General features: G+C 42.8%; 1 protein-coding gene across 4 annotated transcripts in view; it reads left to right on the forward strand.

Moving 5' to 3' along the window:
• Positions 1 to 23,666, forward strand: part of JARID2 (jumonji and AT-rich interaction domain containing 2) — a 279,574-nt gene that overhangs the window by 200,150 nt on the left and 55,758 nt on the right. For all 4 annotated transcript variants that reach the window (XM_033216291.1, XM_033216294.1, XM_033216295.1 and 1 more), the window contains one exon: positions 7,384 to 7,553. In XM_033216291.1, coding sequence (XP_033072182.1) covers positions 7,384 to 7,553 — 170 coding nt within the window. The remainder of the gene's footprint in view (positions 1 to 7,383; positions 7,554 to 23,666) is intronic.

A 23,666-nucleotide genomic window follows, 5' to 3' on the forward strand; every position in this document is an offset into this window, starting at 1 on the left:
GCTTGCTCCAGCTGATTTGTGTGTCATGCCATGCCCTTCTTGGGTTTGCAGACTATCAGAAATCCTGGACAGAAATAGGATTTAATTAACCTGGAAATTGCTGTTGTGCTGAAGTTAGGGCTACCCTAGAGATTGAGTGCACAGATAGCAATAAGCTGGTTAACTCTACACTGCTGACCCCAGAGGAAACCTGGAGAAACAGTGCCACCCTTGTGTGAAGCTTCTAATGGCAGGATGCCCAGGAAGCTTCTAAATCAATCATTTGGGGAGGAAGGGGCCCAGGGAGGGTATTACAAAAGAAAAAAAAATATTTGGCATAGTACTGTTAGTTCCTCCCTGGGGTTTCTTTACAAGCATGGTCTCGTGATTTATTGGTTAACTTTCCACATAATGTTAGTGTGTATATTGCCATGCTCCTGCGTTCTCATAAAGATGCTGTATAAATTTTATTTTAACAACAAAAAGTGAAGATTGATTTTGGTAAATTTTTAAGCGATGATTCCTAATAGCAAGTGAGAGGTGGCTGTGGGAGGCTTAGCAGAGAAAGAAAGTCGCCTTCTATGTAACTTAGGGAGTGGACGGATGGGGAAAGGGAAATAGGGAGCTTTCCCCCTTGGAGCTCATGCAGCTTGATCAAGAAGTACAAATACTCTGTGGTGTATGTGGTGGTCTTGTTGCATGAGGTGTGGCGGGAGCCAGCCGCCTCTTGGGCCCAGCAACTGTGACCTGGGAACAGTTGTGCTGTGTGAGGCCATGTGGAATACAATGGAATGCCAAGGTGTAAAAAGCACCTTATGTCACAGGGTGACTATGAGCCAGAGCCAGACCTGATTTGGCTTCTGTGAGATGATGGTGAGGATGGGCAAGTGGCATGGTAAATTCTTAAGGGAGGGCCATATGGGCAGGTGCCTGGTTGGTATTTTTTTTGTTTTCCTTTTCAAATATCAGCCTCTCTATTCAAGATACCGTTTTATTCTTAACGAAACTGAATTCCTGTCTACCTTCAGGTAGGCTTCTGCTGGGATGGCTACTAACTTTACCTGGAGCAGAACAATACCAAGGCTCCTCCTCTCCTGTTGCTACTGGATCTGTTTCACAAACATCCACCAATCTCCCTTTTCCTCTGAGTTGCCATTCAGTCTGCCCCTCTGCTCAGATACCATGAGTGTGTTGGATTCTGTGATTCCTAAATCATGAGTGGTGGGTTGTAGAATTCACAGCTCCTATAACAGAGTCGTGTTCCTCCCCTTCTCCTTTCCAGCATCTACGGAGGGCTTCTCCTCTACACTTGGTAAGGCCTGTATATAGAAGTGGATCAGAAAGAGGAGACTGCAAGTAGAGTCCTGTGTATACCACCAGAAGGGCAGAGCAGTGGGTTTGAGTTAGATGGCTGGTTATGCATGAGGTACTGCTTTAGGATGGTCACCTCTCTCTAAGGAGGAGACTTCTGCCCAGAGACATGAAGGGAGTGACCTCCATTACAGAGTAACAGGCCTGGATTGTTTTCTTCCCTCGTCTGGCCTAGAGGATGAGAAGCCACCAACCATGGCAAGATAAAGGGAGAGAGCATTCCAGATGGAAGGAGCTGTTTGGAGTAAGCAAGATCCCCTTAGACCTGCAATCTCTCTCTTAGGCCATTTATTGCCACCTAGAATACACTCTGTGGGCTCCCATACACTCCCATGCTCCCATGCACTCCCGTATACGCTATGGGATCAAATTCGGAAATGGTCGTTCATTTTAACACCCTTGCTCTCACTTTGCGACAGCTTCAGTGGCGCTCACTCCGCAGGGCTGATTTTGGTCATGAAAGAGGGGCCATGGAGCTCCTTGGCCTGGCAGCTTTTAGTGAGGGGGTGCACACCGGATGCCTGTGCTCACAAGGCTTTGCGTCACCTGCCACGTGGAGGTCGCGTGGCGTGGCGTGGCATGGCATGGCAGAGAAAGCTGTCACGTGGGGACCCATAGGTTTGTTTGCTGGTCCTGTTTGTTCTGCCGTCCAAGTTAGGTGACCCGGGGTGGGTCTCACCCTTCTAGTTACTCGTGTGTACGGTGAAGGGGATCTTATTAAGATCCTTGAACATAACAAAGTGACCAGCCTTTCCCATTTCCCCAAACACCAAACAAACAGCAGTTCATATCCGTCTTCTCCTGAGCTTATTTGAACTTTGTCGTCCTTTAATTCAGATACACGCCCCCAGTGGATCTGATCTGAAACGTCTATTCCCTCACCCCACGGCACCATCCCTGTGGTTTACAATATTGTAAATAAAATGTTATCCTTTGAATATATCAACATACTTCTTCCTCTGCTGGTTTACATTTACTTGATTTGATCTTTTCACCTCGGCTTGCTGGAGGGCTTGATTTAATTGGTTTCATTGACATAAAGGGTACATGCGGAGTTCCTAGAATTAAGGCGTCTTCTGTAAGGGATCTCCTTGAAGAATTAATAAAAAGTAAACATGGAAGGAAATTATACTGTGATGGCGACTTCCATGGGGTGTGTGAGGGAGACATACCTTCTCTGGGGCTGTGTGTTACCCAGGGCAGGAAGGCCCATCCTGACTACATGCAAGGCCCAAGGCTTGGGAGGGCACACGTTTTATTTTTCTCTCAAACATTTATGTTTTTACTTCTTCAACCCCAGGAACCCCGTGCTCTCTTCACCCCAACCCCACAATGATTCTGAACCTCTTTTATCCCAGTTTTCATTTTTGCTGTAATAATGGAATGGCAGGTGGTGTTCTGTTGAAAATGCCAGTCAGCTGATGGCAGGGAGTGAGGAAGTAAATGGTGTGGTGGGCGGGTGTGCTGCCTCCCCTGGAGGGTGAGGCCCCGGAAGCTGCACCACCTTGCTCCTCATGCTTGCCAGAATACACTCTGTGGGATCCCATACACTCCCAGGGTCCTGCTGCTGCTGCTTCCATCAGCATCCCTAGGTGCAAATATTGTAGGTTTTCAGCACGTCTGAATCACTTTCTTCCATTTTCCTGTATCCAGCATTCTAGAAGGAAACCCCTGTCCCTGAAGCCTGTCTGTACTGTTTGGAGTGCTTACTCAGGATTTGGCTGTGCCATTCCTTTGGTTGTGTGGGGCCAGGAAAGCAAGGTCAACACCTTCGTAATCCCTGCAGGACTCTGCAGGTTGAAAAGCCACACCGCAGACCTGCCCTTTGTAAACAATACAGGTTCTTCTGGCCCCTTTATAAAAGATATTGGTTTGTCTTGTTCTTTAGTTCCTGGCTTCATCTGGGTCTCACACTGTTTAATCACTTGGGAGCTTGACTTCTTCCTCTAAGGGGTAATTTATTTTGCTGCCACTTTTTAATCTCTTATTGCCTTATTTTTCATAGTCTCACTGGGAAAGTCATCAGGCACCAAGCACCTTTTATTTCAGCATTGGTAGGCAGCAGTTTATCTTTGAGGTCCTGAAATTGTAAAATATCTCAGTGTCTCACTCTGTTGTCTCTGCTTAGTCTGTGTTTACTTGTTTGTTTCTCATTGTCGCTGCACAATCTTCTCATTGTGTGTAGCGTTTGTTTTCCCTGACTTCTCAAAAAGCTGTAAACACTTAACATCCTGTTCACATGCAGGCAATATTTCTATAAAATTCCTGCAATACTCAGAGTGCGAGTTGCGTCCATTCAAATGAAGATGTATGTATTATGTAATTGCCAATTAAAAACACTTTTCAGTAGAATGGAAAAAACCAGCAATTTTTCTAAATATGACACAACATTTCCTTTGTTTTAAAACAGTCTGGGAGGTTAGTGGGAAGGAAAGCCTCATTGGAAAAGGAGGGCAGTTGTGTTGTGTCAGTCCACCTGGCAGCTGGTTGGAATGTGGACCAAGGGTTCCGTAGCCTTCCCTCCTCTGACACTGCACGCTGGAGACCTGGCCATCACCAGGTGCCTGGGAATTGGTGCAGAAATTGAGAGCCAGCCTTGAGAAAGTTTCATGGAATGATTTTGTGTCTGTTGAGTCCCAATAAATTTGCTTGTATTTTGTCTTTTTAGATTGCCTTTTGTCCCTTTGTTCTATTTTCTTATGTAATTAAAAAAAAAAAGTCATTTGTAACAGATCAAAAATTTAAAGGGGGAAAACAACGAAGCAGAAACTGCTTCTCATCTGTGACAGATGAGGCTCTGTGATTGTCGGAAAATCCCCCTCACCCTAACCGCCCCCAACTTCATTGTCCCATGTGAAGGTCCTGCCTCTGGGCTTCTGGTCTGTCATGTCTTATACACAGGTAGGCAGTTGGTTGCGAAAAAGCTCTCTTTGTTCCCCATCACATAGAGATAGTGGCATTGCCTGATCCCACCCTCCCCCTTATTTTTTTTTAAAACAACACTAGGGCATTTCTGTTAAACTTGATTCACTTCCTCCTGTTACCTTGTTAATATGACTGTTTCATATCAGTTATTCCTGGGTTCTAAAGTGCTTTTTGGGCCAGGCGTCATGGCTCATACATGTAATCCCAACACTTCGGGAGGCCGAGGCAGGAGATAGGCTTGAGGCCAGAGGCCAGGAGTTCAAAACCAGCCTGGGCACCATGAGGGGTGACTCTGTCTCTATAAAAAAAAACCGAGCAACAACAACAAGCCAAAAACAGCTGAGTGCAGTGGCACGTACCTGTAGTTCCAGCATTTTGCAAGGCTGAGGTGGGAAGATCTCTTGAGCCCAAGAGTTTGAGGCTGTAGTGAGCTATGATAGCGTCACTGCACTCCAGCCTGGGTGACAGAGTGAGAACCTGTTTCAATAAAAAGGTTTTTTTTTTTTAAAAAGTGCTCTGTAATGACCTACATTGTTTGTAGATTTTTTTTAAGGATTCTAGATTACCCAGTAAGTAGTTGGGAGTCACACTTTGTCCTTTTTGATGGATTGTCAGTTTGTATCAGGAATATTAGTAGATAGTAGTGTTTTTGATGGTCATGGGGAGGCAAGAGTAGACACTGCTTAGGACATATAAGGGAATTTAAGGTTAAAATGAGATCTTCATAATATTGTGGTACTTTATATTTGGGGAGTGTGGAGGATTTATGAGGTTAAATTTAAAGGTATTAGTTTTGATGAAGTAGGCAATCTTGTGTGTGTGTGTGTGTGTGTGTGTGTGTATTTTGCTGTAGGAATTTGTTAAATATTGTAATTTTTTAAAAATGTTACAGCATTTTGAGCATCAACAGTTTAGGATGCATGCTTACTATTCTATATAACCCACTCCCAACAGTGTCTTCAAGGGAATACATCTGCTCTCTTTTACTTATTTAGTTTTTTTATTTGTTGTTATTTTTGAGACAGAGTTTCGCTCTTGTTGTCCAGCCTGGAGTGCAATGGCTCGATCTTGGCTCATTGCAATCTTCGCCTCCCGGGTTCCAGCGATTCTTCTGCCTCAGCCTCCGGAGTAGCTGGGATTATAGGAGCATGTCACCACACCAGGCTAATTTTTGTATTTTCAGTAGAGATAGGGTTTCACCATGTTGGCCACGCTGATCTCGAACTCCTGACCTCAGATGATCCACCCACGTTGGCCTCCCAAAGTGCTGGGATTACAGGGGTGAACCACTGCCCCCGGCACTTATTTAGTTTTATTAGTTAATTGTTTTGAGTGGGGTTGCGTTTTCTATCCTATGTGGTGTTTAGGCTTCTGATCGGGTCGGTTTTGATCACTGTACTGTGTTTCCTTGTTCTTTTTGTTGTTTTTTTTCCTGCCCTCAAATAGTGTTTTTCAAGTATCTCTATGAGCAGGTCTAGATGAACAGTTTAAAGTAGGACCCAAGTTCTCATCCTTGCAAGTGCTTACTATTCCATGAGTGGAGACTTTTACAATTAGAGGAAGAGTGACTATTAGGCAATTGATGATAAATATCAAGTTGATTATACGTAAAGCAAAAATATGTTATTGTATTTTTTGGTGGAGAGACAAGGAAATTTCTTATTGGTTACTGTGTTAAAAAAGAACAAACCGGGCTGGGTGTGGTAGCTCACGCCTGTAATCCCAACACTTTGGAAGGTCAAGACCGGTGGATCACCTGAGGTCAGGAGTTCAAAAGCGGCCTGGCCAACATGGTGAAACCCTACCTCTACAAAAAAATACCAAAATTAACTGGGCGTGGTGGCGCATGCCTGTAATCCCAGCTACTCAGGAGACTGAGGGAGGAGAACCACTTGAACCTGGGAGGTAGAGGTTGCAGTGAGCTGAGGTGGCAACAGAGAAAGACTCCATCACAAACAAACAAGCAAACAAAATACTGTTCCAAGATCCATTAGGATTCATTTTGATAGAAAGGAATTTCTACCTAAGATTTTCAGGTGAAAGGAATTGAAATGTACTCTATAGATACCAAATGGATAAGTTAGGGAGTTCGCATAGGATTGTAATGGGAAAGAAACCTGAAGGGTAGATGAAGGCTATTTTTTGTTTTAATCTCTACCTAAATAGTTGCAATTTGGCCACGCGTGGTGGCTCACACCTGTAATCCCAGCACTTTGGGAGGCCGAGGCAGGCGAATCCCAAGGTCAGGAGTTCGAGACCAGCCTGGCCAACATGGTGAAACCCCGTTTCTACTAAAAATACAAAAAAATTAGCTGGGCGTGGTGGTGGGCGCCTGTAATCACAGCTACTTGGGAGACTGAGGCAGGAGAATCGCTTGAACCTGGGAGGCGGAGGTTGCAGTGAGCCAAGATTGCACCACTGCACTCCAGCCCGGGCCACAGTGCGAGACTCTGCCTCAAAAAAAAAAAAAAAGATTGTAATTTGACCTTGTTGGCAGAGGGTAACCCGGAATTTGGGATTGGAGGGGGCATAGATAGAGACATACCTTTTTCTGCAGTACCAACTTGAATTGTTGTAGTGAACTTTTCATGGCTGAATTTAGAAGTGGCGACGGGGACACTGATGGCTAAATAGGCAAAGGTGAACTGGATGTAATGACACAGAAGAGAGTTGGGGATAGATTCATGACCCCTTTAGGTGAAAATATAGGATGCTGTATAAACGCAGCAGGATGATACAGGGTTTTCTGCTTTACTGTCAGTGGAAATAAGTGAATACCATTAAGCTGATGATGTCAAATACCGTGTGTAGTTTTTAAATACTCAGGGAAACGGTGTGTACATCGGCATGTACTTCTACACACATGTATACATATGTCCATGACACACACTTTATATCAATGTACGAAACACAGTCCTTTAACCAAATTTATTGTGCTTGAAAGGAGTCCCGTGGTTTGTGAGAGTGTGAGAGATATAGAACCTTAATTAGAGTTTGCTTGAAATAGGATCTTTTTTCTCCTTATGTATCATGGTTTTATTGCCGCACGTAGGCCTGTATCCTCCAGTCTCTGCTTAATTTATTTTTAATTTTCTTTTGCTTTTACAGGCCCAGGCTGCAAGCACAAAGGAAGTTTGCTCAATCTCAGCCGAATAGTCCCAGCACAACTCCAGTAAAGATAGTGGAGCCATTGCTACCCCCTCCAGCTACTCAGATATCAGACCTCTCTAAAAGGAAGCCTAAGACAGAAGATTTTCTTACCTTTCTCTGCCTTCGAGGTAAGACTTTGCAATGATCAGACGAGGCCTACTTGGAATCTACATGTAAGCCTGAGGTCTACGTGGAATAGACTTTAGCTCTACTCTCTGCCATGTTCATTTTTCTGTCCCCAACCTGGGTTGAGGGGGAATTGAAAGTGAGAAATCCCTTTGAGAGTGCTGGGTGTGGCCTTTGAACCATCTGTTAAATTTTATTTCCTTTTTAATATGACTCTTACACCCCACTTCCTGGCTTCTCGATACGCAGTTATGCAGTTTCTAACTTTGACTTCTAATTTGATTTCTCTCCACCACACCACCACCTTGCACACATTGTTTTGTAAGGCAATTTTTTTTTTTGATGGAGTACTTTGGGGATGTGAAGGCCCCTTTCCATGTGCTTCCGAAGGCCTGTCAATAAGCCGTGGTGATGAGGGGCTTATGGTTCTCTCAGCCCTGTATTATGTTAAGGAAAACAATACTAGTACTTTCAGAGTCTAATTGACTGTGCAAATACTGGTCCACGTTTCCATTTGAACCAGTTAACAGAGTCCAGGTGGATTTGGGATCTGAATGGAGTTATTTGTGAAAGTGTTTGTTGCAGTTTCCTTGTTACTAAGTTTTCTAATAGCTGTGACGAAAGAACACAGAAGCTTGTCTGAGAGAATAAGGAGCCTTTTCTGGAGGAATGATAGAAAATATAGGAAGTCCTGAACACAGAGAGTTCCTTGGGTGTGCTTATTTGAGAGAAAATGAACAGAAGGAGAGGGCTTTTGCTATTGGACATCTTTGGGAAGGCCTCAAGGTTCAGGGTCACTTTTATTTGATTAACATTTTGATAATTTATTATTACGGACAGATTTTAAGTACCTTAAAAAGTTGCTACCCATCATCTCTCACTCAATACATTAGTATGTCTTTCCTTCAGGTAAGTACATTTTCCTATAACTGTCAAAGTTAGGAAGTTCACAGGGATACATGGCTCCCCATGTGTTCCTCAAACCTCTGTTTCACCTTTGTTCTGAAGGTGCTTTGTAATGTCTGAGTTTAGAGCAAAACGACCTAGTTCAGAATTAGGCAATGCCATTAATTGTGTGTAGTCTGCTTAATCTGGAAGAGTTCCTCATTGTTTTGTCTTTGACCTCAACACTTGAAAATTACAGGTCAATTATTTTTTAGAGTGTCCCTTGATTTGGTTGCCTGGTGTTTCCTCATGATGACATTCTGGTTTGTGTTTTTGGCAGGAATGCCACAAGGGAAGTGATTCCTCCTCCTTGTTGTTGGGTCCACTGTAGGGATACACAGTTCAGTCCTTCCCTTTCCACACTGTGTTCATGCTGATCATTTGACTGTGGTGGGCCTGACAGGAGCAAAGTTACCCATCTCAGCCTTTGCAATGTATAAGTGTTAAGAGAGGATATTCTTTGAAACTAGTACATACTTCTCATCATCTTTATCATAATTGTATGTGTATGGGCTTCCTATTTTATGCAAAGGGTTATAATCTGTTACTCCTATTATGTATTCTGATGTTCAGGTTGTTCCAGATCACCGTCTCATCCGTGCACCCTCGTCAGGCTGGCTTTTTATTCCTTTTGACGTGTCCCTGTCATCCTTCCAGCCTTGCTCCTGGCACAACAAAATGTTCCAGGCTCATGGTGTACTTTCCCGCCCTCAGCCCTGGAAATGGACATGTCTCCAAGGAGCCCTGCTTTCTTGTAGGGACAAGTACTGTTGAGGAGCCAAGATCTGGGCACAAGGGATGCTGGGGACTATGGGAATGTCATTTCTCCCAGGTGCTCTTAGTACACTGAGGTTGTGTGTTTATAGGGGTCTATCCGGAATTCTGTGTTTATTAAAATGTGTGAGTTAGCAGCCATACCTCCAGTTTCAGTTTAACACCAAGGGGTTCATGTGCATTCATCCCCGAGGACCTTGGCTCCTGTAATCCTTAATATACTTACTTGCCATGTCTTTTCAGTGTAACCCACCTCCCATCTCTGCTGCCCCCATGATGGGAAACTCAGCCCTGACACCCCATGTGGTTGCTCCTCACTCCCTCCCTTTGCCCAGTTGCCCTGCCTTACCAATTGGTTTTGGGACTGAATTGTTTGGGGGAATTTTTGGCGTAGGATATGATGATAGTTCCTGGTGATTCTTAACACATAAGAAAGGAGAGCTATTATGTACTTGTTAGTACATAATAGCCCTTGTTGGTCATTGAGCCTTGAAAACAGGGAGTTGAGGTAGGTGGGATTCCCACCAGTTGATCTCCATTAACTTTTTCGTTTGTTTTTGGAGACATAGGGTCTTGTCTCATATCAAAATAAGATAATGAGAGGTTGTTCACTTCTGGAGTGCAGTGACACAGTCATGGCTCTAAGCAGCCTCAACCTCCTGGGCTCAAGCCATCCTTCTGCCTCAACCTCTGCAATAGCTAGGCCTACAGGCGCATGCAACGACACTGAGCAATTTTAAAATTAGTTTTAGTTTTAGTTGTTTTTTTTTTTTTTTTTTTTTTTGTAGAGAAGGGGTCTTGCTATGTTTCCCAGGCTGGTCTTGAAGTCCTGGGATCATGCAATTCTCCTGCCATCTCGGCCTCCCAAAGTGCTGGGATGACAGGCATGAGCCACCATGGCCAGCCATCTCTGTTACTTTTTACATAGATTTTGGCTGAAAGATTCTCCTGATCCTGGATGTTGAGTATGAAGATGGAAGGGAAGCTGTGAGGACTAAATATGACAGACTCTTGTGCTGGACTGGCCGCTAGGCTGGAGACTGGTAGAGTGTGGTGTGATGATCAGGAGTGGAGAATGAGTTGGCTGTGTACTCAGAAGGATGTATTTGCCCTAAAGGAATCTTTGAAGGCTCCACAGCGCCATCAGCAGCAAGGTAATTCAGGTGGATCTAGCTGGGCTTGGTTGTGCTGCCTGTAGCCCATCTACGTGGAGGCTGACACGGGAGAATCCTTGACACCTGGAGTTTGAGACTGCCGTGAGGCATGACCGTGCCTCAGCACTGCCGCCTCGGCAATAAAGCGGCACTCTGTCTCCAAAAAAAAAACAAAAAACGGTGATATGGGACTCTTTATTTGTGACTTTGGTCTTGCATGGCTCCAAAAATTTTTTTTTAAATGACATAATTGTACATATTTATGGGTCACATGATTTTGTGATACATATAAGTGATCAGATCAGGGTAATCAGCATATCCCTCATCTCAAACATTCATAATTTGTTGGTGTTGGGAACATTCAACATCCTCCTTCTAGATATTGCTAACTGTAGACATCCTACAGTGATATAGAACACTAGAACTTACTCCTTCTGTCTAACCATAATTTGGTATCCTTTGCTAAATATGCATGGCTTTTCAACATAATTGGAGCCAAGTGTATTTTTTTTGAGACAGAGTCTTACTCTGTCACCCAGGCTGGAGTGCAGTAGCGCGATCTTGGCTCACTGCAACCTCCGCCTCCTGAGTTCAAGTGATTCTCCTGCCTCAGCCTCCCAAGTAGCTGGGATTACAGATGCTCGCCACTATGCCCGGCTAATTTTTGTATTTTTAGTAGAGACGGGGTTTCACTGTGTTAGTCAGGTTGGTCCCGAACTCCTGACCTCAGGCGATCCGACCGCCTTGGCCTTCCAAAGTGTTGGGGTTACAGGCGTGAGCCGCTGCGCCCGGCCAAAGCCAGGTGTTTTAAAGAGTAACTATGACTTAACTAGTTTGGCTACTTTTGGGAAAGGAATTTTGATGTCTAGAATTGCTCTTGGCATTTTGCTTAGTAAATCGTGAAATAATAGTTTCTGCCTCCACCAGTCCACCAATCCCATTTCATGAGGCTGTCTAAAGATTGCTCTGATTATGGAATTTAGTTATGCAAGTCTTTACTGTGGAGCAATTGTGACTGTTGTATTTAGTTCCCAAAGGTAGAAAAAGGGAGAAACCCATCAGGGAATGTCTCAGTGATTCTGTATAGAGAGGAAGAAGTATGTGTATTTGTGCTACGTGTGCTTGTGTGTGCACTATCTTATAACATGTTTTCTGAGGTTCTGGGAAACTCAGAGAGTCTCTTAGTTGCAGAGGCATGCTTATTTATTGTTCACATAAATGCCATCTAGAGAAAACGTCACCAAGTAAGTACCTGGCTTTGAAGTTTCAGGATTCCAGACAGAAGAGAATCATCTTTTCATAGATAAAATTTACTTCTTTTAGATGTCAAATACAAAAAGGTTTAAATAATTAAAGCCTAGGAGATGTTTAAAACCAATTTTAAAAAATGCTCTGAACCTTGGAAATGAATTTCATTTATGAGCTAAGCAATAAAAATAGGCTTTGTTATTTGTTTTTCTGTTGGTATACATACAATATTGTACTGTTTTGCTATTTCTCATACCTTTTTTTAGATCTGAGGTATTAAAAATGAGTCATCTTAGCTTTAAAATGCCTTTTTTTTCCTCAAGAGGATAAGTGTGTTTACCTGATCTGACTCTACAAGCCCCAAATGACAGATGATGCTTTTTATAGCTTCATGACCCTGAAAATCTGATGGATTTGGTGGCCTTAGATAGCATCTTTTAATAGGTAGTTTCTTGAGCTAATTAAAACCTGTATTTCAGTGTGTACAAAGGTTACATAGTGATCCCTGTTGTTGTGGTACTTTAATACTTTTATTTCCATTTTAATTTAAGAAAAACAGGATGTTAAGGTTTTTTTTTTTTTTCTTACAATCATAAAAGTAGTTCCTGTTCATCTTGGAATTATTGGCAGAAGAAAGGTAAAGAAGTAGGCAAAAGAATACGTTCAAAATAGCATCTCCACCATCTCCGAGAGATGACTGCTGTTAATTACCTTGTTTGTGAATATCTTACTGAGCATTCGGTGTGCGTATATAATACATATTTTTCCTGAAATGGTATTGCAATATACTTTCGTTTTTTGCAGTCTGGTTTTCCTACTTAACACTGTCACAAAAATGCCTGTCATTTCATTTTAATAGCTTATTTTCCATTTGGCGAATGTCTCATAATCTGTCTAATTCCTGATGCACACTTAGAGATATTTCACCTTTTTGATATCCGGTGCTGATGACGCATATCCTTAGTTAAATCTTCACCTTGTTGAAGCCCTTTCAGGCAAAGTTGACAGTTGGGAATGCGATTAACCTTCTTACACCTGCATTCTAATTCTGTTCTTTTTTGGTGCTGATTCCAAAGCAAACATAACTTGTCACATCCCCAAGCCTCTAGTGTTCACCATAAAGAGCTCAGTCAGCCCATCACCCTTGGGTGACAAGCGGGCACTGTGAGGGGTAAAGAAGGCAGTCTTTAATATGCTCATTATGTATAGGGAAGAAAGTCTGGCTGCAGAAATAATGAAGGAGCCAAATCAAACACCTGGAAGTGATGTTTGTTGCTAAGGATCCAGGTCTTTTTTTTTTTTGTCTCCAGTCCCCAATTATTACGTTTAATATTCTTGACAATTCTTTGGAATTTGGAAGAGAAGAAATTGTGAGGCCAAGGGAAAGTCAGCGAGTGGAGTTCTTTAAACCTTGTTTGTAATCTGTTAATGACAGTGAGAAATCTTTGAGATGGGGAGAAAAAACCCTATACCACTAATACTGGGATTAGTATAGATATGTAAACACCCAGCTAGTCATTCTGAGGTTAAAAGCTTTAGAAATCTAAAACAAATTTGTTTTAAGACACTACCAGCTAAGTCTGCAAGGCTCTTTCATTTCCTATTTAATATTGTGACCTAACATTTCTAAAGGAAAGGAGGATGGGGTGAACAGTGCAGCCGGCCCGAAGTATTTGCCCGCAGTGTATTTATCTTTAAATAGCTGCTTTGAAGGGGTCCACATGTCTCTTGCCAGAGGCATAATTAGTATCTTTCACTGGCACACGCGGGGAAGAGGGTTTTGCACTTGCTGCATGCAGTGATTCGTACCATCGCCGTATTCCCTGTCACCACTCTCGTTATTCTTAATGAGTTCTGTCGTCTCCTCTTTGTTCTGACTATGATTATTAACAGATTAAAAAGAGCTTAATGTAGCAGAGCACTGGCAGGTTAAATGATTCTCTTATTTACATTTTCCTCTTTATGGGGCACTGCAAACAAGGGGATTCCCAAAGGGGACTCCTGAAGCATGCAAACCTACATACACAGTTCATTCCTATGACCGTGGGCTTCACAGTTCAGCGTCACGGCTCGGCACATTGAAGAGAGCGTTATTATGGGGAATTCCTCGTAAATGTCCTTACTGTCAGCCGTTGTGAAGCAATGCTGTCTTGTTTTGGAACTGCCTGCCTTTTGTTTCTTCTGTCTTACAGAATCTTTAGTGATCAGCTGTCACTCAATTGCTAATTAATTCAGCAAACCTTTATTAAACTCTTTTTGTATGCTAGACACCTAGAAAACAGATTAGGCCCAGGAAAGCAGTATCGGTGGTGGGTAAAATTGAGGATATAACAATAAATGCGTGAAAATGCTGGGGTAGAGGTGTGTACCAATAAAAGTGGGAAGGGAGAGGCTCTGGGATGGCTGCAAAGGAATGGTGACATTTGCTGCAGGTCTTGAGTTACAGTGCATTAGGAACCTTTGCAGAAAGAGGATAGTGCTGGGAAGGGGTTCTGTAGAAGCACCTGCCAAGGCATGGATTGATGTTGGAGGGCCTGGAGTTAAAGCAAGCAAGTTAGGATAAGCCTTAGATTCTGCATGCCCTGGGGTAGTTACTGGAGTGCCCCTGGGGTTCTTCAAGTCAGGGGTGACATCATTATACACCTACAAGGTTCGAAAGATGTTACTGGCAGCTCTGCAGAAAATCGATTGAGGCTGCAGGGAGGTCTTCCTAGGAGCATTGGCCGAAGGCTGGCAAGTCTTGGGGCAGATGATTTAAATATTTCTCAGCCTGAGCTTCCTCATCTGCGAAATGGATAGTCTATAGTCTACATACAGCACACAGTTGCTGCAGGGGTGAACTAAAGCTAATGGGTATGAACTAGCCCAGAATTAATACTTGAGGCAGCCATCCACATATAGTCATCCTTTGATAACTCAGGGGACTGATTTATGGACCTCCTTTTGAAACCAAAATTCATGGATACTCAAGTCCATTGTGTAACATGGTACATGGTATTTGCATGTATGCACATCCTCCTGTATACTTTAAATAATCTCTGGATTACTTATAATACCGAATACAATGTAAATGCTATGGAAATTTGTTTCACAATATTGTTTAGAGAATAATTACAAGGAAAAAATGGGTCTGTATGTATTCAGCACAGATGTAACCGTCTCCGTTTTTACCTGAATGTTTTCGTTCTACAGTTGGTTGATTCCATGGGTGCAGAAGCCTCTGATACGGAGGTCCAGCTGTACATTTATTTTCCACTTTTCCAGTGAATTGAGGCAGAGGTAGTGGAGAGGAAGAGAGTTAGATTTTGGATTCAGGTGGAACTGTCTAAAAGACCAGCTGGATAGACCATAGGTAATAGAAGAGACAGCCCACCTGTGGTGTTTTTTCTAGAGAGCGTTGCTGGCCTCGTTGGCAAGGAACACATATTTTGATGTAGTCCTAGCCTTGAGTATTGAAGACTAGGAATTCTAAGTAGGGCAAATGCAAAAGCCTGGGGTGATTTAGAGGTCACAGAATGAAAGGGGATTAACCTGCCAGAAAGCAATTAAGTAATCCCCCAATTGCAAGAAACACTGTGGTGCTAATAATGAGCTTCCTTGAGCAAAATGGGAATACTTTACATTATGTAAACTCTTTGGGGAGGAAAGCACACTGTCTCCAGTGGTACACAACTTTTTTTGAGGGTCTCTGGGAGGTGTTGCATCTTAAGTTTTTGAGAGCAGCAATAGTGAAAGTGTATGTTTGAGAATGGTGTCATCACTGCCTAGGGGCTTTCAGTGGCCTTACATTCTGCATATGCTTGGTTTTCTCCTAGAGTCAGTTACTTAGCTCAGTTCTGCTGAGCTACCTGTTTATTTGTTGGGATAGTTTTTCAGTTAATAATGAAGAAATCTGAAACCTTGGAATTTTTGAGGTCTGAGGAGGGGAAGGATGGATCACTTTTATTGGCCTTGTGACCTTGATCAGATGTTATTAATAGGACCGTAGGTCATTTTGCTGTGAGGATTCTCCCTGCTACAGGCCAGCTGGCCTCTGACCATGCTGTGCCCTCCCTGAAGATAAACCAGGCTCCCTTTTTCCTGCCAGTGAGTACTGGCACAGATTCAGTAGTACTTCTCAGAGTCATATCTGGCCTTCTCCTTACTTTCTAGAGAGTCCTTGAGTCTTTCTGAAATCCACTTAGAGAACATGGAAATAAGACTTTAAGTATGGCAACGCTGTTTTGTTGGCCAAGCACCTTGCTGACTGCAGGGGTTTCATTGATAGCACTAAAGTCCCTGGTATCTGTGTCCCACAGGGAAGTTTAGTATTCGGCTTCTGTATTAGGAACTGAGGAGGGTCTCACATGATTCGCACAAAGACTTTTGTCTATAGTGGCTGTAAGTTAGAATGCTCATTTTTGTTGTTGGTGGTGGTGGTTGTTTTTGTTTTGTTTTTTGAGATGGAGTCTCGCTCTGTCACCCAGGCTGGAGTGCAGTGGCGTGATCTCCGCTCACTGCAACCTCCACCTCCCACGTTCAAGCTATTCTCCTGCCTCAGCCTCCTGAGTAGTTGGGACTACAGGCGTGCCCCACCACAGCCAGCTAATTTTCGTATTTTTAGTAGAGACAGTGTTTCACCATGTTGACCAGACTGGTCTTGAACTCCTGACCTCAGGGGATCCGCCCACCTTGGCCTCCCAAAGTGCTAGGATTACAGGCATGAGCCACTGCACTCGGCCAGAATGTTCACTTTCTTACTGGTTTCTTCTTCTCATCTTGAGATAATACTGTGATGGCTTGAGCACCATCATGGCTGCTGCTATGTGGTATGATTTGTATATTCAGTGAGATGAAGAGAACCATGGATAGACCTTGTGGCATTTGACTGGATGTGTATTTGAATGTGTTTTGAATTGCCAGTGCGGACGAACAACATAGGAAAGGTTGTAAGGGGAATGTTACAGTTTTCAGTGACATAGATGCTAGATCAGCATGGGAGTAGGAGATTGGGAGGGAAGGTGGTTTGATACCCATTGTATTCTCCTTGTGAAGTCCCACATGTTAATTGCTCTTGCAGATAGAATACTACCCTAATGTCGGGACTTTCCTGTATGTGGGATTAGATAGGCACACCTGGGTGCTTAATTGGGGTAGTTCTTGAGAGCCGTAATCCAGGAAGAGGAGGAGGAGGAGGAGGGAGGGTTGCTGAAGGAAAGATTGGCCATGCATCCAGGAGGTCATTGCGTCATCCCTCCTTGTTCCTTAACAAAGACGGAAGGTTCAGCTTATTCTAACCATTGAGTTCATTTTGCATTTTCACCCCGTATCTCCCAGATCCTGGTCACCAATCAATCTACTTACTTTCCCATTTGGGAAAGAAGATTTGCTGTCACCTATGGAAAGAATGACAGTGTGATTTTATACCTATAAGTAAAACGATATCACCTTACTGTGAGTCGCTCCACTTGCTTTTGCCTATGTTTGAGGCCATAAAAATGTTTTGACTGAATACACTATGCTCTGTGTACAGTTGAGTAACCTCGAGTCTCATGGCAAGTAAGCCATTCCCAGAGCCTTGGCCTCATCCTGGGTCATGGATCCCATGTAGAGTCCTTTCAGTGGTTGGTATCCTTTGTTTTTTTTTTTTTTTTTTTTTTTTTTGGACGTACCTATTTAAAAAGAAGTACCTTCCCAAGATGGGCATGATTGGATAGGCACCTCCTTATTCAGGAAGAAATAGGGATTCCCTTTGTGTTTTGCTCATGGTATTGAGGGCTGCTTCCCTGTCTCTGCTACACAAACCCCTCTTCATGCCAGAAAGGACATTAAGTGAATGTTTTACATTCATTTTAATTTTAACCATTACCTTTCCTTTAGTACAATTGATAGTAATTTCGTCTTGATACAATGGAGATAAATTATTTAAGACATGAATGCAAGTCACCTTATAGAAAATAATAGCACATGGAGTATCTGGATCTGGCAAATACTTTTAGGATGGTAGGCAAATGAATGCCAGTTGTGAAATTCTTCCCTAATAAGTTGTAAAGTCAGACCAGGAAAAGGCAGAGATTGCCACTGGACATGTTATGTTTGTCCTGAAGCCTTTTAGGGAAGTTTGTGTTTACATGTTGTACATGCATGAACGTATGAGCTGAATGTAGACATCTGCCCTGTTTGAGTCTCTGGTGCCTTGAATAGTGCTTGGTACATACATACATACGTAGATTGGTGAACTAGGGTATTGGGGTGCAACTGCTTTCTTCTGTGATTTCTTTCGTCTTCTATCCGTTGCCCAAGTCCCTACCAGCTCACTTTGAAGTTTTGTTTCTTAATTTGATAGTAGGATTGATTACTTTTCATTCTGTTTATGTATCCCTAAGATAAAACAGAAACTCAGTGGGCCAGCCCCATGGTAATTGGGTCAAGCAGTAGAATTTGACTCTCCAGCTAAATGACAGTGCACAGGGAATCCCTTTAGGGTCTTTCCAAAATATAGCCAAGTGATGTTTGGCTGCTTAAGATCAAGAACTGGTCGAGGGCGGGAAGATAATGGGCAGGAGGGCTTGTCTGTGTACATGATTCATAGAGAAGAATCCAATTTTACAGAAACCACAGCCTAAATTAGAGAAAGCAAGCTTTTGGATTAACATGATCTCTGTTGTGGTTGTAACATACCACAGTTTGATTTTTGTCCAGATGAAAACATTTGGTTTGCACTTCAGTAAATATTGTGGAGACGTTGCCAGCTAATTCTGAAAAGTAATGAAATACGGCTTTGGCAAAGAGCAGATGCATTCCGTACTCTGATTGCTCTTATCTGATCCAAGTTCAGATTTTTTTTACATTTGCTAATGCACTTGAATAATCGGGAGAGAAAATCTGCCTGTAATTTTAATAGGAAAGTGTCTATACTGACTATACTTTTATGATGACCACCCATAAAGTCTTCCCCTGCTTCCCCTGAAAAAAATCCCACAGAATTCCCAAACCTCTCAAACATACACCTTTTGTTGGTTACTTTTCTAAAATGAGAGTTTGTAAAGGAGAGATACGATGTGGTGTTCCATGTGAAAGGTCAGCCTCTCTCACTTGCTAATTAATGTGAACGGGGCTTGTGTTTTTGCCATGCAGAGTCCACCCCCGAGAGGTCATACGAGGTTGCGGAGCCCTTTCTTTTCTTTTTCTTTTTTCTTTTCTTTTCTTTTTTTTTTTTGAGGTGAAGTTAACTCTTGTTGCCCAGGCTGGAGGGCAATGGCGCGATCTCAGCTCACCACAACCTCCGCCTCCCAGGTTCAAGTGATTCTCCTGCCTCAGCCGCCCAAGTAGCTGGGATTACAAGGCGCCTGCTACCATACCCGGCTAATTTTTTGTATTTTTAGTAGCGGGGTTTCACCATGTTAGCCAGGCTGGTCTTGAACTCCTGACCTCAGGTGATCCACCCGCCTCGGCCTCCCAAAATGCTGGGATTACAGGTGTGAGCCTCCGTTTTACCATCCTTACTTGGTGTTTCATAGCAGTTTGTAGGTGAGCCTTGCTGTGGAAAGGGGAGGGCCTCTTTTTAGAAAGTATTTTCAAGTTGTGAATCACCTGTCTTCATCTCTCTCTTCCTGTTGTTTTCAACCTTGTAGCTAGCTCCATTCCCATTTTTGTGAATCCTGGACCCACAATGAGCTTTTCAAAAGATTGCTTCATCTGACATTTAGAGGAGAAAAATTTCCCTAATAAAATGTCTAGATATGAAGCTGACCCCTTATGTGCCAAGATCTATTAAGTTACAAGCTATTTTTAATGAAAAATTTAAAAACACACTGTTCTGTTTTTTGTTTTTTGTTTTTTCTTTCAGACAGAGTCTCACTCTGTCACCCTGGCTGGAGTGCAGTGGTGCAGTTTCAGCTCACTGTCACCTCTGCCTCCCAGGTTCAAGTGATTCTCCTGCCTCAGCCTCCCTAGTAGCTGGGATTACAGGCATCTGCCACTGTGCCCAGCTAATTTTTATATTTTTTAGTAGAGACGGCCAGGCTAGTTTCAAACTCCTGGCCTCAGGTGATCTGCCTGCCTTGACCTCCCAAAGTGCTGGGATTACAAGCAGGAGCCACCCTGCTTGGCTTGCTCTGTTTTCAAATAGGTCTGCTAGATACGAAGTTTCTACCGACTTAGCACGATGTAATTACGTAATGCATCCATGAACCCATTCCCTACTGAGGAATATGCAGTAGTGTTCTCCAGTGATAAACACCCTGGTCTGCTGTGTGTCTTGAGGGGTTTGAAATATCCTTTCCTTCATCCTGTTTGTATCCAGCAGATTCTTCCTCCTCTGCATTTATTTTTAAAAGAGATAATCAAGCTTGTATCTAGGTAAAGAAGAAATAAATGCTCTTTATGTAAATGTCTTAGTTGTAGTTTCTAAGATGCTTTGTGTCTTACACATTTGAGGTTGTTATTGAGCTGTTACTACATTCAGTCCTTTTCTATCACTGTGATCATTTTTACTTTTGCATGAAATGTGAGGTGATCTTACTGCGTTGGTCTCAATGAGAAAAAAAGAACCCATTTTGGCTTCATTTTGCCAGTTCTGTGGCTTCTCTGGGTCTGGCATGACAGTTTGACCCCTCTGCGATTTTCAAGTGGACACGCCAGCAGGATTCTTAGAGGGATTTACAGCAACCACGTAGTGACAGAGCATTGGCATGTGCAGCATTAGACTCTGTTGGCTTTATTCTTTTGTACCTACTTCAGTTTGTCTATGACGTTAATGAGATGGACAGGTTTGAGGGTGCCTGGCCAAATTCTGGATGTCTGCTCCTTCTAGGGGAGATGCTGATTGTTCGTGAGTGCTCCTGCTGGTGGATGGGTGATGGATTGGCAGTTGCCCGTGGTGGATGATGCCTGGGAGGACAGTCAGGTCATATGCGGGCTGGCGGGGCTGGCGGCTTGAGGGCACGACAGTGTTGTCCTTGTGGGTTACCCACCAGTGAGAAGAAGGGGTAGAAGCTTAACCTCTGAACTAAGGGCACTTTGGTGGTGGTTAACCGACCTCCTCCCCTGGAGTTCATTTTTATTCTGCTTCAATCCCTTTCCTATACTTTCCCTTTTCCAAGTCTTCCTTCTTCCAACATATTACCTCCTGACTCCCCATTTGATTTACGAATCCTTCATTACCCGTTTTTCTTTGTTGATACTTTACCTTTAGATCCAGACCAACATGCCAATCATCTGAATAGAAGCAGAATCATCTTCTGGGTTGAAAACAATACGTTTTTCCTTGTCCCCATACGTAGGAGAAATGGTGTTCTTTCCCACCTCTGACTTCAGGACTAGTTCCGTCAGAGGGACTTAATGTTGTTAGAAGGTTTTACTTTGAGAGCAAGTTCCTCAGAATTGCCCTTATTCCTCACTGGTCTTCTATTTCTAATCTTACATTTCCTCTATTTTAGCCCCTCACTTTCTTTCCCAGTACTCAGCAGGTCACATCACCTATTTGTTTTTGTGGAGGAGCCATTAAAACAAATCCATTCATAATATTGGTTGTTTTCTGCTTTTGTTAAAAAATTATCATCTATGGGCTGGACATGGTGGCTCACTCCTGTAATCCCAGTGTTATGGGAGATCAGATGAGAAGATCATTTGAGGTCAGGAGTTTGAGACAAGCCTTGGAATGATGATAAATTCTATAAGAACTGCAAAAAATGAAAAAATTATCTGGGTTTGGTGGTATGTACCTGTAGTCCCAGCTACAGGAAGCTGAGGTGAGAGGATCACTTGCAGCCAGGAGGTCAAGGCTGTAGTGAGTCATGATCACACCACTGCATTCCAGCCTGGGAGACAGAGTGATTCCTTTTCTCAAAAACAATATATTATCCTTTGTGGATATCAATAAAGTCTGGATGCTGAATTGAGCGTCTAGATGTTTTCTCCGTTTTAGTTCTTTGCAACATAAACTCAATCCTCACCCTTTCTCTCAACATCTTGAGTGTGAGGAATGTGATAGTTGCTTCATGCTGCTTCTCTAATGTTTGAGTTTTTAAAAAATCCTCAACAGATCCTGTTAAGTGGAAGTTAATTCCTTATTTCCAATGTGCTTTACATGGATTTTTACCTGATTCTCTTTGAATCTTAGAATATTTTTAGTGGATCTTATTGCTGTGTTTTCTTCTTTTTTGAGACAGAGTCTTGTTCTCTTGCCCAACCTGGAGTGCAGTGGTGTGATCTCGGCTCACTGCAACCTTTGCCTCCAGGTTCAAGTGATTCTCCTGTCTCAGCCTCCCGAGTAGCTGGGATTGCAAATGTGCATCACCATTTGTATTGTTAGTTTTTGTATTTTTAGTAGAGATGGGATTTCTCCATATTGGCCACGCTGGTCTCGAACTCCTGACCTCAGGTGATCCACCGCCTCGGCTTCCCAAAGTGCTGGGATTACAGGCATGAGCCACCGCGCCCGGCCTTATTGCTGTATTTTTATATTGCTCCCACATGGCCTCATTTGTGGAGTTTATTGCCTTTGCAACTGAGGGGAGAGAGGAAGGCTGGAGGGGTGATGGCTGTCCTCTTGAAGTACATGCCTGTAACTTGTCAGTCCCTCCTGCTTCTCCTGTTACTGTTTCCCTCTGACAAATGATTGAATTGGCTGTAGAAGTTACTATAAGAAAGATCCATACAAAAACCTGCTGTTTTTATACTGTTCCATCGTTTGGATTTCAGCTGCTAGTCATTGCCTCCAAGATACAATATAGGAAGGCTGTGCTTTAAAAGAAATTAAGCATGGCTATTTTTATCTGGAAGGAACTATTTAACCTTTTAAAAGAGGGAAATTTAATAGCAGAGTCTGAAACTTACAAGTTCTCTCCTAATAGTATGACTGACAGCATATGTTAGATCGATAGTAAAATAATTTGAACATTTTTTGAGGGCTGTACTTACTCTTGCTTTTTCATAAATACTTGTAAAGGTAGATTTAGGGAGGACGGATCAACAATGTTGTTATATTTGACTATGTAGATAACCTGTCTGTACACAGGAATGGTGATACTGTACTGAAAATCATGCTAATTAGCCTCCTGTTTTCCTAGTCAGTCTTGTACTAACTGTAAAACCATTTGGATTGAGCATATATTTTGGTCCAGTGGAAATGGGGGTAGATATTTTTTTCTCTTTCTCTTTTAACTCCTGACTCTTTATTTTACTCCCTTTTCTATTTGATTTTCCCCAAAGTCTGTGTCAGGTTTAAGAACCTTCTTTCTGTCCAGAATCTACTTCTAAATGGAGACAATTAAGGGGAGGGGAGCAAAACATCAAAATGGCTTTTGTGAGACCAAGTTGAAATCTTCTATCCACAGAGGGTCTTTCTGCTGACGACATCCCTTTGAAGTTGCATATCCAGTCAGTGATGTGGTTCACATAATTTGGGGGGTTTTTGAACATTGGTAGGTCATGAAGATGCCTGTAGGAAAAGGAAGGGGTTGAAGGTCCCACATACTCTTTGCATTTTGGGGAGATGGATGCTTGGTTTGCCATTTCAGCTCCTGATACTGCTCATTTTCCACTTCCTTGTCACTGAGCATATAGTTCCAAAGCTGGACAGAAATGGTTTTAACTGTGTGTTTAAACCTTGCGATCTTTGAGATCTCTATTTAGATAGGAGACTGAATTGGTGATTTGTCTCTTCGTTGATGTTACTAGAGTGTTTTTAGCTCATTCATAGGCAGGCAGGCAAGAGAAGACATGAATTTCCTATTTAGTTCTTTTACTATTATCTGAAGGGGATTTTGTGTTTTAGAAGCCTCTGGTTCCAAATAATGTACGAACGACTTGATTATATCTCCTGAATTGCCTTTGTTTGATAAAGAAGAACTATATTGTGCTTTTTTTTTTTTTTTTTAGAATATTGAGCCTAAGCGTGGGCACGGGGGCTCATGCCTGCAATCCCAGCACTTCAGGAGGCCAAGGCAGGAGGATCGCTTGAGTCCAGAAGTTTCAGACCAACCTGGGCAACATAGCGAGACTCCATCTCTA

This window comes from Trachypithecus francoisi, unplaced genomic scaffold (assembly GCF_009764315.1).
Source record: "Trachypithecus francoisi isolate TF-2019V2 unplaced genomic scaffold, Tfra_2.0 Lachesis_group10, whole genome shotgun sequence".
In the NCBI taxonomy this organism is placed as follows: Eukaryota; Metazoa; Chordata; class Mammalia; order Primates; family Cercopithecidae; genus Trachypithecus; species Trachypithecus francoisi.